Source organism: Neophocaena asiaeorientalis, unplaced genomic scaffold (assembly GCF_003031525.2).
Source record: "Neophocaena asiaeorientalis asiaeorientalis breed wild unplaced genomic scaffold, Neophocaena_asiaeorientalis_V1.1 scaffold293, whole genome shotgun sequence".
In the NCBI taxonomy this organism is placed as follows: domain Eukaryota; kingdom Metazoa; phylum Chordata; class Mammalia; order Artiodactyla; family Phocoenidae; genus Neophocaena; species Neophocaena asiaeorientalis.
In genome coordinates this window covers 1606194-1622716 of record NW_020173920.1, presented here as the reverse complement: position 1 = coordinate 1622716, position 16523 = coordinate 1606194, and the positions used below count along the sequence as shown (strand labels likewise).

The following is a 16523-nucleotide window of genomic DNA, read 5'->3' as shown; positions in this document are numbered from 1 at the left end:
AGGTAGAACTACAGGCTAGATTCTATTATAAAAATATATTTTTACAGAATTTGTTCATCTATCTGTAGTAATAGTATATATAACAAAATACTGGTAGTTATCTAAGAATTAGATCTGTGCTGTCTAATATGGATGCTAGCCACTAGCCACATGCAGGTACTAAGCACTTGAAATGTGGCTAGCCTGAATGGAGATGAGTTAAGTATAAAATACACACCAGATTTCTATAATTCAGTAAAAATACATAAACACCACATTAATATTTCTTATACTAATTAGATGTTTAAATGATATTATTTTAGATCTGCTGGGTTAAATTTATTATTAACATCAAAATTCTACCTATTTCTTTTTGTTTTGTTTTTTTTGCGGTATGCGGGCCTCTCACTGTTGTGGCCTCTCCCGTTGCCGAGCACAGGCTCCGGACGCGCAGGCTCAGCGGCCATGGCTCACGGGCTTAGTTGCTCCGCGGCACGTGGGATCTTCCCGGACCGGGAGACGACCCCGAGTCCCCTGCATCGGCAGGCAGACTCTCAACCACTGTGCCACCAGGGAAGCCCTCTACCTATTTCTTTTCATCCTTATTTTAATGTAAAAATTTTAAAGTGCATGGCTTGCATTATATTTCTACTGGACACTACTGATATAGATAACGCTATTATTACATCATGAACTCTCCATCAAGTGTTTGTCAATGCCTAGCAGCTGACAACAACTGTCCAAATTGAAGGGTTGATATCAATAGGTACATATAGGGGTGGTAGGATTTCCACTGGCTCACTTCCTGGTAAATATGGAATCAATTATGGGGTCTACATTTTCTGGGGCTGGAAACACTCTTTAGTACAGGTGCCAATCTGCAGTCTTCCTACAGAGATGTGCTGCTGGGTCATCCTGCAAAGACGTCTAGACCAGTAATTCTCAAACTTAAGAATTCATCAGAATCACTTCAGGGTTTTTAAGAACAAAGATTGCTCAGTTCTACACCCAGAGCTTCCCACTCAGTGCAGATGGGATGGGACCAATAATCTGCATTTCAAACAAGTTCCCAAAGGACATTACTGATGCTAATGCTGCAGAGACCACATTCTGAGGCCAATGACTCTTAATCCCTGGCTGCAGACTGTAATCACCTGGCTGGGAAGCCATAACAAATATATACAGTGCTGCTCAGAGCACACGCTATTCTAACATATAGTCAAGTGTAAGAATAATGCATAGATATTAAGAAAACCTGGGACTCAAAATATACTAGTTCCTAATTTCATCTGGATTGTCCTTGTATTTTTTTCCCCTAAAAAGAGAGACCCAGTAAGTCTTTTTAACTTATTCTTAATTATTGCATGTCATTGTATCTACATAGAATAACTAAAGATAGAGTGGTGATGGGGCAATTTTTCACTAGAATGTTACCTACTCAATTACATTGCACAGAAAAAGTCTTTAATGATAATTGTTATCATCAATTATAAGAGAATAACTTTTCATAGTAGTGTTAGAAATACCTTTGGAAAGGTTATTATCTGATTGGCTTTGGGCTTCAGAGAAGAACTGTGGTAGACTCAACTCCAATTTCTTTAACTGTTACTTAATTAGCCTATTAATGTAAAATTGCAAACATAGATTTATATAAGGACAGGTCACTTCATAAATTAGTTAATTAAACTTATCAAGTTCCTTCATTATTCCTTATTTCTCAATTAGTTTTTGCATTTTGCGGAGCATCTACTTATCATAATAAGGTTCTATCATTAAGCCACTCTAAATTTTGCTTTGTTAAAAAGATAAATTTCCACACCACCAAACTTAGAGTTTAAGAAAAACTTTATGGTTCTTTTTACTCATCAGAATTACCTGGGTATGCAGAAGCTCTTCTTGAAGTTGGTCTATTTTCTCTTTGTCTGACACCTAAATGTTTAAAATAAATAATTTTATTTGAGTAGAATTAGGTTTATACAGAATATACAGTAAGTTAATGTTTTTAAAAAAGCGTTTTTAAGAGTGAAAACTACTGGCTTTATATGGATATTTAGTCAAAGCAAATTTTAAATCAAATGCTTATTTAAGTAAAAATATCTTATTCATTAATAAAAATAGCTCATCAAAATTTTATATTAAGTGAAAACCTTAAAAAGCAACCATCTTCCTATTGCCATTCTAGTCATATATGGCTGGCTTGTTAGAAAAATAAGAAAGCAACAAAAAAAAAAAAAAAAATCACATACGGTTACTATATTCTTGATAGGTTATTTTGTACTCAAGCACAGGGACTTGGGTGCTTGGACAAATAAGGCAATAATATCCTTACAGAAATGTTTCGGGAAGTCAGACACATGCTATCATTTACAGCTACTGAAAAGTTCACTGGTCATAGTGTATCTTTAAGCAAACACTATCCATTTCTATTCTGTAAGTAGGAAAGCGTTTAATAAATGCAAAGAACAACTTGCATTTTCAGAGCTTTAAGTGGAGCCAGATGCTTGTTTTTAAATTCAGTTCCAATGCAAGATCTGCTAACCCATAATAAAGCGAATGCATCAGGAGCAATGAAGTTGAGTAAAGCAACTAAAATTGATTTCAACATAAAACAAAAGTAGGATAAAATCCACAGGTATTGGGGAAACTACTCCAAATTGTTATTAATGCTAATATTTCTAAGAGAAAATATTCAAAACAACAAAAAACTTTATTCTATAACAGGCTTTAAAGTAGTCACAATTCCAAATATAAAACACAATAATCAACTGTAATTAAAATGAGGTCATTTATGACAAATACATGTAACTGTACTTTGACTCCCTGGTGAGATGCCAAAGTTGTCATTCTCAGTCTTTCAAAATAATTATCTAATTTCTGATACTCAAAATTTTTAGAAATGATTTTATTCCACAGGAGACAAAAATCAAGTTAAAATTCATGTAAATCTTTATTCATCTTTATTCATCGGCTATTTAAGCAGTCAAGACATCATGGTAGCAAATATATATGAAAACATTCTAAATGATTTGCTTATTGAGGTAGACGTTAATAACTTTCATCCATGCAATAAAGTTATTTTGAGAGTTTAATTCCTATTTCCAAATAATTTATCAAAATTTCCCTCAAAATTCTTTTTTTTTTTTTTTTGCAGTACGCGGGCCTCTCACTGTTGTGGCCTCTCCCATTGCGGAGCACAGGCTCCAGACGCACAGGCCCAGCGGCCATGGCTCATGGGCCCAGCCACTCCGCAGCATGTGGGATCTTCCCGGACAGGGGCACGAACCCATGTCCCCTGCATCGGCAGGTGGACACTTAACCACTGCGCCACCAGGGAAGCCCCCTCAAAATTCTTTTAAATAAAAATGACAATACTTGTTAGAAATGATAGGTATGTATCATTTTTTCCTAAAAAGCCTATGTCTAAAAATTCTAAATTTGGTTTGGTAATTAGAAAAACGATAATATAAAACAAACTTTGCCAGAAACTTGTGGATATAAGTGTTTTTCATTTGACTATGTGTTTGTAAAATGGACAAGAATTATTAATCGTCTCCTAAAATGTGAGGAAACAAGCACATTGGGGAGGAGCCCACAACCCAAAGAACAAAATCTTAAAGGCCAGTGAAGAAATAAATAATTCCATATTTTGACCAAATGGCATGCCATCATATTGTGATAGTATGGTCATAAAAATTTTGTTATGCAGATTATATTCCCAATTCATTTTGAAAGTTTCTCTGATTTACTCTGTTCCATTAACTATTCATCTAATGCAGTTAAATTAGTATGAAATGTATAAACAATATTAGTATAAACTGTTTTAGTTTTAGATGTGAATATTTAATGATTTCATGTAATATAAATTACAGTAGAAAATCCAACATTTCTCTATATCTGGGGCAATAATTAAGAAACTAATACAATTACACAAAGTTAGAATGTTTACTATAAGCCAAGGACTATAAAAGGTTACACCTTGATAATTTGGTAAAATAAAAAGGATAAAGATTTAAAATGATATAAGGTTATTAGAACATTACAAATACAATCTTTGTGCTAATATTAGTATTTAGTACAATGACTGTTAAGATTTTCATAAATTTGGATTCTTAGGAATATTTATCATGTGCCCTTCTGGCATGACTGTTAGGAACAACTCATGCAGTTTTACCAATACACTTCCTATCTGCTTAGTTTAATGTTAAATTAAAAGATTAATGTTATTATATAAAAGACACATGATGGTGGAATCAAGAATTAGACCTAATATTTTCTAGGAAATAAAATCAAAACATTTAGGTTCACAAAGTAAATATTAAAGATTAATGATAAGATACTTTTACATATTTTCTTAAGAGACTAGTACATGCTATTGTTAGTCTATCATTTATTTGAGGTCTTAACTAGCAACCTGGGTATATTTTATTTTGATGCACTTTACTGGTAAAATTCAGCTACTTACAGTAAGTTCTTGTCCTACTGTTTAATATATTTAATTTTCATTATGAAATTAAGTTAAAACTCACCCTGACAGAAATGGGTATCAATAGTCTTGAAACCAGAGCTTTTCTACAATTCCAGGGCTGTAAAATTGATGGAGAAAGAGCGGAACCCTCTGCAGAAACAAGCTAAAGCTGAAAGAGAAAAACCTTTACTAGCTCCTCACAAAACCAAGCCTGATTTTTAAATTTTAAGTATTTCTTCCTACTAAGCAATTCTGGACATTCTGAAATACAGAAATGCATAAGACTCGTAAAAATTTTTATGCATGTGTACACATTCACAGGAGGCAAACCTATCAATGGCAGTCTTAATCTGCTGTCTCTGCATGAGCTCCTTTGCTCAGATGATACAGGGTAAATCTATTAGCTGTTACTAATAAGATATAAATAATGAAGGCCTACTTATATTTTCAAGGTGTAATAAGAAATAATGGTCAAAAAGCAACAAAAAGTAGCTGTGGCTTTGTACCTCAAACAAACCTCAAATGCTTAGAATGATAAAAATCTCATCAAATTAGGATTTTGGTCATTATGACAATGTAGGGCTGAAAAGTCATCTGTGTACTAACTATAGGGGGAATTAAGGGGAAGATACAGTAAGGAAACCATCTTTAAGGACAGTAAAAGGAATGATATTATTATAGAGGAGCATAAATTGCTTTTAGTCTCATTTACTTTCACACAAGGTAACTGCAAAGTGGGCAGGAACAAGCCCTGTTTCGTGCTCTACTAAGTATGCCTTAATAAACAAAACAGATGGAGGTACAGTCCTGCCAGTAGCTCTTTTACAAATGTGTAAAGTGAGGAATAAAAGGGTTACATGGATAATCCAATAAATATTAGGAATAGGAAGGACAACCATAAGCCTCAAAAAAGGCTAGTAAAGTTGGCCCCAAATGAACATTAACCCTTGGCAGTGTAGAAAATAAACAATATTCACTACTGATATTGCTTAAATCATCAGATTCAACAGCACATCAATAATCTTAAACTGTATCTTAGAATCTTAAAACAGCAGATCTATAGGACTCATTGCAAATTATTTTACCATTATGAAAAAAACAAGAACTACTAGTAACTAGAGCTATATTCATATTCCTAACTAACGTACCAAAATACAGTAGCTCCCTCCCCTTCTTTCTGTAACAAAGCTAAGGAACAGAGAGGGCTTAGCCTAAGCATCCAACTTGTTACAATATTTAAATGGTACTCTCAACAGCATGAGGAACAGAGAATGCTAAAGCACCATTTAAAGTAAGCCCTCCCTTGGGACTTCCCTGGTGGCACAGTGGTTAAGAATCCGCCTGCCAATGCAGGGGACAGAGGTTCAATCCCTGGTCTGGGAGGATCCCACATGCTGCGGAGCAACTAAGCCCGTGTGCCACAACTACTGAGCCTGCTCTCTAGAGCCCGTGAGCCACAACTACTGAGCCCACGCACCACAACTACTGAAGCCTACACACCCTAGGGCCCACGCACCGCAACTACTGAGCCCACGCACTGCAACTACTGAAGCCCATGCACTCTAGGGCTCGGGTGCTGCAACTACTGAGCCCGCGCACATAGAGCCTGTGCTCTGCAACAAGAGAAGCCCGCCCACCGCAGTGAAGAGTAGTCTCCGCTCACCACAACTAGAGAAAACCCGCACACAGCAACGAAGACCCAACGCAACCAAAATAAGTCCTCCCTTGGTTTAACACAAGTAGGAAAATAACTTGTTCTCTATTTCTACCTATGTTATTCATTCACTGAAAGCTAAACAACATACAGGAGTTGATTCCACAGCCATGGAATTGAGAAAAGCCAGGTAGTGATACTGAAAAAATAAATGAAAACCATGATGAGTATTCTCAAGTATTAACCACCACCAAATGCGACAGGGTTAGCCAGCAGAATTATTCCACTAATTATCTATAATATTGGTTGATTTCAATATCAGAACCTACAGGAAGCTAATTATATGACTGAATCTTTTTTCCTGAGTAAGATTTGCACCTAACTCCAAAATTTTTTTATCTAATATATGTAACACAAATAGCTGATTTCAAGATCCTAGAGTATAATTTTAAAATCATTACATACAGTTCATTTGACTCTAGTCTCTTTAGAACATTAACCTTGGGATCTATACTACAGGATCATCTAACAGCCAAAAGTATATCTTTAAGGATTCCTTGGTTGCTCCTATAACCAAACATTTGTATACTGTTATGCTGAGTTTTATCAGAATCTGTTCTTTATTGACCAGAATCATATCAAATTTCCAATGTTCAATCCTGCAGTAGACAAGGTGAAAATCTGTGCTGACTTTATTAATAAATGTGGAAAATCTTTGTACAAATTTATCAAAGTATCTAAGAATAACTTTGCCCCAAAGTTAAGTCGAAATAGTTTCCGTCTGTAAGAAATAAGAATTCTCTGCTGATTCATTTTAACTAAAATAAATACATTTCATTCTTTAATTTAACATGGTCATTCACAGTAACCCTTTTCATTTTACAAATGAAAACTTGGAGAATAGACAAGTTGGCTACAAATTTAAGGTGACTCAATAACCGGGCCAAGTAAGCTGTAATTCATAATTCTTATCTAAGTACAAATCCATGAACCCTCACAGATAATCTAATTTTCAGAAAATAAATTCCTATGTTTAATATTTTGGATTTACCTACTCTAGGAAAGTTGCATATCTCTATTATCTTTCATATTTTTACTTTGTCAAAAATAATTTCTCATAATTGGAGTCCATGAATGGATTAAGGTGACACGATCCTGGTAGAAACGGCTGATTAGTGTGAACATATCAGTAGCCCCCTTAAACCATCCATCACCTTGCGCTTCTGTTGGGCATGGCTCGTGCTATATTGGCCTGCGGCTCTGCGCGCTTCCTCTTCATGCTCTTGAATTTGCTGTTGTAAGAGAATGAGCTCACCAAGCAGACCCTGCCATGAGTTTACAACGAGGAGAAGAGGAAAATTGGGGAGGAGAACAATGTTAAACCAAAGGGCACAAGAAAGGAACAGATGTAAGTCAGAGAAGAATGGATAGCTTATAACAAAAATGGAAACTCAGTTATGTACCTTTAGAGCCACTATATAACTGGGTTCTGTACTACATTTCCATTTTTCTCCTCAGTAAAATTATGTCTCAGAAATATAAAACAGCATAGTTTAATAAGTGAAAAGGAAAATGCAATAAGTGACTGCTGAATAAAACGAGCCAGATATATAATATCAACATACAGTAAAACCGAGACTAACTGGAATGCTCAAGGAAGATGGCACTATAGTTAACTAAATGTCCTAGTAACAGAAAAGCTGAGAAAACAAATACTTCAACCCTTATTTTTGAATTGCCAATACGAACTAGTGTACGCTCCTGACTTGATACATATGGGGGAAAAAACAAAACTGAGTTTTGAACAGTGTTGATTTCAAAGGTCTGAATCTTCTAATTCTCAACCATAAGTTTCATAAGACTAAATAGAGAATACATAATAGCTTAATCACTTATTAAATTATTATTCTTAAGTTTTCCTTGACATCTGATGTCTTCAATTAAAGACCCCTCAAGGGACTTCCCTGGAGGTCCAGTGGTTAAGACTCCAAGCTCCCACTGCAGGGGGCGTGGGTTTGACCCCTGGTCCAGGAACTAAGATCCCATATGCCACATGGCGTGGCCAAAAAGTAAATAAATAGAGATCCCTCAAAACGTAGTTTTGAGCATCAAGTTAATCAAGGTTTTACATTAATTCATAATTTTACATGTCTACGCACAGAATCTTATTTGATTAAAATCTAAGGGTTTTTTTTTTTTTTTGGCAAATTAAAAAATAATGTTTGAGGTACTGTTTTAGCTTTATACAACATCAAATAAGTAGTTTGACTGAATTTTCACTTTTTATAACCTGTTTTGACATTAAATAAAAATGGCCTCTGAGAATATAACCAAGGATATATCAATTACTAAAGCACAAGCTCAATAAAATAATTAAGATATGGAGATAATATAGTTACTATGAAAATAAAAATGAAACAAAACCCAGTTTGGACCTATGCACAAAATAATCATCATTTCTATGCTTAAAATTCATTCCATTTAATAATCATGAAATGTTCATCTGATGCAATGTATTCACTTGTGACATGAAACGAAAATACATGTCATTTTCTGTACAGTGTTTTTAATTGCTGTCTATTAGATAATCAACCTCAAGAAATGTAGGAGAAAAAACAACTAGCAATTGACAATGCCAGGAACCTTATATTTTCTCAATTAGAAACCCTAAAAAGGCAAAGTTCCAATGAATGAGGTCACTCTTTAATTTGTACAAGAATAGTTTACCTGGGAGAACAATTTTTACCAAGTTATAATAATAAAAAGAATTAGGAAAACTAACACTCATTAGGAGTTTCAAATAGCTTCACAGCTTTATAAAATAACTGCCAACAATATTTTATTTTGTATAGTACAATTATAAAGTTTCTTAAAATGAAATATTGGTTAACGTTACATTCAAATTTTAATTAGTAGACTCACCTGGAGGCTTAATAACTTAGTTTATATAATCCAAAGATTTATATAAATAAAAAAGTTTACCAGGAAAGAAATAAATACAAATAGAAAAGCTGTATTACAGTAAAGCACTTTAAATTAAGGGAAATATTAGCAAACAATTAGGGGGACTTTTATTTTGTTTGATTCTTAGTTTTAATACATTAAGTTATACCAACATAATGAAACTGGTTGACTTACTATATAAAGCAAAGGATGAAACTAGTTGATATTTCTTCATGAAAAGTAAGAGAACATCAAAGTGGCAGCTAACATAACTAAACTTTCAACATTTGTTTCCAAATTCAATAGTACAAAATATATTTATAAAAACCTGCGGTTATCTTTTAACATGTATCTTTTAAATAAACACTTTTATGGTCATTGATAAATCTATCAAAGAAATGCAATGCCAACTCACTACGCTCATCATTCCCATAATTTTTTATGTCCTTTTTTTCATTTTTTGTATCACTGCCTTTCATCAAGCAGAAAGAAAAGTAATCCAACTCATTTTTATTCATTTAGTCATTTATCATAATCACTTCTTCTACTCATCCAAGTGTTTAGATTTCTCAAAACAGTTCCCTTTTAAAGATGGCTTCCCACGTTGGCTTACACATTAGTGTACCTGTGCTTTAATTAACATAATACCCAGTAGTATAAGTTATAAAATGCTAAAGCAGTGAGAAAATATTCCACATTTCTTAACTGTGCTGGTCTATCCGGCACAGGATTCTTGTTTATTCATAGCTTAAACACCCCTCCCTCATCCACTGTTTATATGTACATACAAAGTGTATGGTAAATATCTAATATCTATTACAAGAAAAACACCCTCTCTTTCTAGTGACACCTCACTTTCCTTCCAAGTCTGTTACTGAAGCACTTTTATGTGAAGGTAGTTGAAATTAACTGTTACCTCCTAAAAAAAGTAGGAAGAAAACAAGAATTAGACACAGAAAAAGCTATATACACTATACTAAAAAAGGTTACCATTATCCAACTTAAGGCATCAAATCTCACCCTAAGCACAGCTGGATTAGCTTTTAAAGCTAAGGCTTGTGGTATAAGGAAGGGAAAAATGTGTGTGGCCTCCTGTGCAAGATGAGGCATTTGTTCATGCCTCCTTACGTGAACAGAACACTTTTACTCAATAAATATTTTCCCAAGTTCAGACATTCTTCTCTCAAGAAACAGCACATAATTGTTTTTTAAATGATATATATTACATTAAAAATGTACTAATTGTGATCTTTAACAATAGTTATTGTAAACAACCACAGATGAATACTCTAAACATCTCCTGGTTACTGTCAATTTGACACTGCAGTTCTCATAGTCCCATATTTCATGTACAGTGTTCTCGGGTTTTTAAAAAAGTATAACGTCAGACCAAGAAAATCAGTGATCACTCCAGAAACCAAAGTGTCAACTGAAAATGCTGCAAATACCTCTAGAAGTTGATAAGCTTGTTAGAAAATATTTTTTAAAATCTTGAAATTATGACTCATTCTTATGTGAATACATTTAAAATGCTGTATTTTTGGGAATTCCCTGGCAGTCCAGTGGTTGGCACTTGGCGCTCTCACTGCTGGGGCCCTGGGTTCGATCCTTGGTTGGGGAACTAAGATCCCACAACCCGGGAGGCATGGCCAAAAAAATAAAATAAAATAAAATATTGGGTTGGCCAAAAAGTTTGTTTGGGTTTTTCTGTAAGATATGGAAAAACCCGAGCGAACTTTTTGGCCAACCCAATACTATATTTTTAACAGTATTCTAAAGGGCCCATACCTTGTTTGTTTTTATACCTAACACACAGAATAAGGCCTGACACTTCAGATGTGTTATGGCCAGCACCTAGGATAGGGCTTGGCCCATGTCTGTTGCTTGAATGAATTAAATGATAACCTACTTTTACCTAAAAACGCACACAGTTTACAGCACAAAATCCAAATTGGGTTTCCTAAAAATTGCCTATTCTGTATATAAGCTACACATCAACCCTACAGTCCATTTTCCCACTTATCACAATCCCCAGAACAGATTCAACAGGAATTAAGAGGAGGAAATTAATCAAATAATGTTAATATGCTAACTCATGGAATAATTCTAAGTGTTAGATGATAATAATCATTATTATTATCATTACATTAGTATTCATTTAGTTTTATCATGTGGCAAGGTCTTGTGCTAACCCTTATCAGGTAGGGGTTCCCCCTATTACTGAAGAGGAAACCAGAAACTCAGAGAAGCTAAGGAGCTTATCCAAGGTCACACAGCTCAGAAAACAGGAAGGACAGAGTCTGAATACAGGCAGTGTGACTCCAAAGTCTACACCTGATACCTGTTAGCTCTACAGTCTCACTATTTTCAAAGTGCCTTTGACCCTTCACGTTCAATTTACATTTAAATAAGGAAAATGGTAAAACTGCAATATTTCGGAGGGCAAATGTAAATTACTCTTTAGAGAAGGAGTTGACAAAGTACAGTGGGCTACCTGAGTAGTCCTAGAGACCACAGGGCTTGCAAACCTAAAATATTTACCATCTGGCCTCCAAGGAAAAGCTTGCCAACCCGTTTTATTAGTTTTAAAAGTAACTTGGGTCCAGAAAAGAACTTCGTGAAAGTGAAGACTTCTTTCCCCTTCCATTTAAAAAATATTCCTAGGCACTAAACTACTTTTCAAAGTTTGAATAATTCTGCTATTTCATTAGCTAAAAAGATCTATTTTCCTCCCTCCCAGTAATATATAATTCAGCTCAAGATATTTACAGCCAACTAAAATATGTTTATTATTGGATATCAGAAAGAATTATGTCTTTCTACTTGAATTATTTAATTTGCTCCAACTGAGAAATATCGCATCCTATTTGGACAATTTCTACAAATAATTAATTTCAAGAGATGAACAAATCAGTCTATTACCAATAGTTTTTATCGATAATACAATTTCTACCAAATCCCCTTTGTTCTAAATTATTACCTAAAAATAGTGTTATGTACACAGTATATATTTAATGTTTTTTAAATGACATAAAAAGGCAATATGCTTATTATTAAGGAATAAAACAAGTATCTAACCAAGTATAGTTGCCAATTGTTAGCTGCTTAGGAAACCTAAGTTTCCTGAATCTGCGGCTACTTGATGGTGCTGGTTGTGAGAATTTCATTTTGCCACAGTTTACATTATTTGTTGCATAAGGAATCCCAGAAATGTTAAGTCCTACTTAAGCAACACTGCTTTGTTACAACTCAGAATTCCGAGTATAAGTGCTACCTTCACATTCTTGCTCTCCTCAATAGTTGTCAAATATTGAAGGCCAGGAGAAATTCAAAGGTAATCAGAGCAAAAAGACACATTACATAAAATCTTTGGGCCCACTCCTGTTAGCATTAATCAAATTTGCTTACTTTAAATCAGACTTTTACTGAGTTAAATCAACTGATGAATTGTGTTAAGAGTTCAGCATTATCCTAGGCGCTCTGAGAACAGAGATTTTGTGATAGAAATAGCCTATTAAACAGTAAGAATGAAAGCCAAAGTAAATAGTGTTTCATCTGTGAAATGTTTTAAATTGTTAAGAGAATAATTATTGGGACTAAAATGGTTATGGAAGGCTTCACAGAGGTGACAAATGAACTGGGCTTTCAGGATGAGTGGAAATTAGGCAGAGAAAAGGGAAGAGAGATATTTCAGAGGCTAGGTATAAAATAAGTAAAGCCACACAAATAAGAATTACAGTAACGTGGAAAGGAAGGTAATTACTATTTAATGATTATTTTTAAAAGAGTAACAGGGGCTTCCCTGGTGGCGCAGTTCCAAAAAAAAAAAAAAAAAAAAAGAGTAACAATACTTTTTACGATTTGGACTTCAAATATTTTCTATAAATTATAAATGGGCTTGTACCCTTCAGAATGACCATATTCCTTACTTCTATGAGATGTTTATGAGCCATCAGAAACATGATAGAACAAAAGCACAGATAATGTCTCATTTAGCAAATTAATTTTCACTAGAACACAACAATGTTACTGAATCTAAAAAAAGGAGATACACTAAGTGGTCCTGTCACCTATATATACTATGACTAATATACAGAAATCTACTGACTTACAAACCAGGTGAGTCCATTAATTCACTAAAAAAGGCTTGCCACTCGAATTTGTCTTCAGGTAGTTCTAAAGGTCTCCAGGTCTCAAGAATATTATTCAGGTCACACTAAGGGCTCTTTCTAATATTTTTCTATAGTGAACACAAGTTTAAAAATTTTTGACTAACTAAAAGCATTTACTAAAATGTGGTTTCAGTATTTTTCCATTTTTTATTTATCAAAAGTACGTAGAAGAACTTTTGATAAACATTACTGTCCACAAACTGAACGGATATAAATACAGGCAAAATCAAAGAAACTTGAGGTTTAGTTAGCCTGTGTAGCATTACGTGGGAATAGATGCTTTTTGAAGACCTCAATCACAACTTTCCAGAACACCTAAAAGTCCAGTGACCCCAGACTGGGAACCACAGGTAATCTGTCTATTGTGTGGTTCATTCTGCCTGACTCAAGTCAATCTGGCATCTGTGTTCCTGCAACTCCCTGTCACTTTCACTTCAGTTGACTTAGAAAGGTTCCTAATTGTCCCTCTACTTGCCAGCACTTTTCCAGATGTGTTCTCTTATTAGAAAGAACAAGTTTTCTTTTTACTTCTAGTCGAAATGTTTTTAATTTATTACTACATTAAAAAAATCTGATTCACATTTACTTTTACATTTCTAATAGAAGTCTAGCCAGAAACTTTGGTATAAACCCAACAATCATTAAGCTAAGGCATGAACACCATTTTAAATCTTGGGGCTCTCAGACACTAGACTGAACCAATCAAAAAGGTATCACCTGAACTCTGGATGCCATCCTACCACCTCTGATTATTGCCCAAATTTTCAAATTTGATGCTTTAGAATAATTTCAAAAAGGCTTCTGCTAAGGTCTCCCTTTCCATGCTTACATTCAACCACCAATTTACAGACAAGTCTCTTACAATCAGTTTATCTGCATCTTGTCTGAGTAGTTCATTATTTTCAAATATCACAGGTAACAGTCAAGCCTTGAAAACAAAATGCTGCATATTAATAAAATTTAAAACCACTAGTTGAGGTTGAAAATACTTTTTCTGTATAGTAAACATTTATACTAGCATTTAATACTATCTGATTTAACCTATAATGAAAACAGCTTAATTTATAACAAATAGTTGGAAATAATTGGTGCGTTTTTAATGGGCAAGATAATCACCATAAATTATGGAAAAGTTAAAAAGAAACAGTCTACAACAGCACTTATCTTCAAGCAAAGTAAATTATAAAATAAAGCAATAAATTTGCTCTCATGTCTACTGTATAAAATAAAATCTGTAAATATAAATTCCCAGAGATCAGTTCTCTTGTTTCTTCTATACTGCAGAGCTCTTGATCATTTATCAGTTACTACTCATTTATCACCTTAGCAGGATTTTAAGGGAATTATCTGTCAGGCCCTAAACAGGATTCTCATTTACCAAAACAATCCTAGGCCATATCAGAAAAGAACAGAGATGCAAGCCTCCCTTAACTGATCTAGGCAACAAGAAATCCTGTCGCTCAAAAACCATACTACCATACTTGTAACAGGGGTTCCTTCTCCCCAGTTAGATTAGCTTTTCTCTGCACATTAAGTCTATCTGCATTAAGGGCCAAGGCCTTGGCTCAAGATAAGCTGTGCATCATAGGCTAATTTCTATTCAAATGTTTCTTTCCAGTAGCATGTATAGTCAAGGGTATCCCTTGGTTAAAATAATGCCAGTGGAAAAGGTATCAAAAATGATCAAGTTAAAAGGCAAACACACACACGTATACACACACATTTTGAAAAATGTTTTCTCCAAAAGATCAAGTTAAAAAAGAAAAAAAATCTTTTGAAATATAATTAAAACTTGGAATATCATGCAAAAAGCTCAAAGTTGAAGGACAGGAAACAAGATGGAAATCTACACATAGGAATTACTTTCTTCCTGCTTCCCCAAAAAACATAAAATTATTTACCTCAATGATTTAAAACCATAATAACCTTCATCATTTAATTTTTAAATGTTCATATTGAATTTTTAAATGTTCATGGAGTATTTTTTCCAGATATTTATTTATCTAGGTTATTATTAAAAAAAAAACTTCCAAGGAATCAGTTATCTTACCAATTTCAAAAGACGAAAAAAATGAAGAGTAAGACAATATCAGGTTAACATATTAATATAAATACACAACAATGCACGTTATTCTACATCAGCAATTCTCCTAAAAGTTTTATACGGGTTTTAATGCGTGAATTGAAATTAACATATCCTAAATAACCCCATACATAATTTTGTTGACTAGCAATGTAACAGAAGTCTATTTATCCCTTAGTAACAAACTTGCTGTTCCCTTAATATTTCCCCTAACTGTATACCATGAAACATTAGTCCCTAGAAGGTACTTCATGGAAGAAGGGTTTTGTTGCTAAATAAATCTGGAAAACCCTGCACACTTTGACTTCTCTTAGAGATTCACAATGCACATGCATATATTAAGGTCTGAGAAATCCTAGGCAAAAGAAAAGAAGCCTGCTTGTTTTATTTATACCAGCTTTCCCCCACACATACTTAACAACAAAACCCTTTGTTGGGGACAACCCTGGAAACTAATACTTCACAGACATATTTGAGGGAAACTGGCTTCCCCAATTATATTTCCAGAACTGTTGAGTAATACCTTGCATTTTGTACCAAGAATAATAACAATATCTCCACTGGATGCTTTTATGTTTGCTTCTCGGATGCTACCATTTTCAGATCTTCCAGGGTAGGTAAAAACTTTAAAAAATCTTTCAAGACTATCTATGTGAAGAATGCTCCTTTATACGTACCTTTCTATAAGGCTTGTCACTTTCAGACCCGGGATCTGTTGCTCTAAATGCCGTTTCTCCAGGTGAACCTTAAAGATAAATATGCAGTCCTTTAAATATTCCAGTGAAGTCAATAGCCTAAACTAAATTCCAAATTATGTTTAGTCGGTTGAGAGATAAAAGGATTTTTTAGAGCAAAAATCACTTTTTGGAAAACTATTCTTATTTTAAGGAACACAGTGGTAAGCTAAGAAAAAAATTTTCAAAACCATTATAGGACATGTTTAACTGATTTCTTAAAATATCACTGAAAATTGCAATAAAAAATAAGGCAATCTTTGATAAGGATTATTTTACATGAGAGTACTTACAGTTCAGCCATACACTACTGCCATTACAGACCATATACAGTAAAAATATTAAATTAAAAATGTCAACTGTGACATGAGACATTTGTCAAGATGAGACAAATTAAAATGACTTTCATTTCAATTATCAGAAACAAACACATCAGGTTCAAGAAAATATTTTGGTTAACCAAACTTTCTTTTTAATAGCTTTAATCTTATAA

General features: G+C 34.0%; 1 protein-coding gene across 9 annotated transcripts in view; it reads right to left on the bottom strand.

Annotated features, from left to right (window-relative positions):
• Window positions 1-16523, bottom strand: part of OPA1 (OPA1 mitochondrial dynamin like GTPase) — a 95424-nt gene that overhangs the window by 70715 nt on the left and 8186 nt on the right. For 5 of the 9 annotated variants that reach the window (XM_024752090.1, XM_024752092.1, XM_024752091.1 and 2 more), the window contains 3 exons: window positions 15974-16041; window positions 7313-7423; window positions 1855-1908 (listed from right to left, as the gene is read on the bottom strand). In XM_024752090.1, coding sequence (XP_024607858.1) covers window positions 1855-1908; window positions 7313-7423; window positions 15974-16041 — 233 coding nt within the window. The remainder of the gene's footprint in view (window positions 1-1854; window positions 1909-7312; window positions 7424-15973; window positions 16042-16523) is intronic. The other 4 variants (XM_024752094.1, XM_024752095.1, XM_024752097.1 and 1 more) reach the window with 1 other exon arrangement.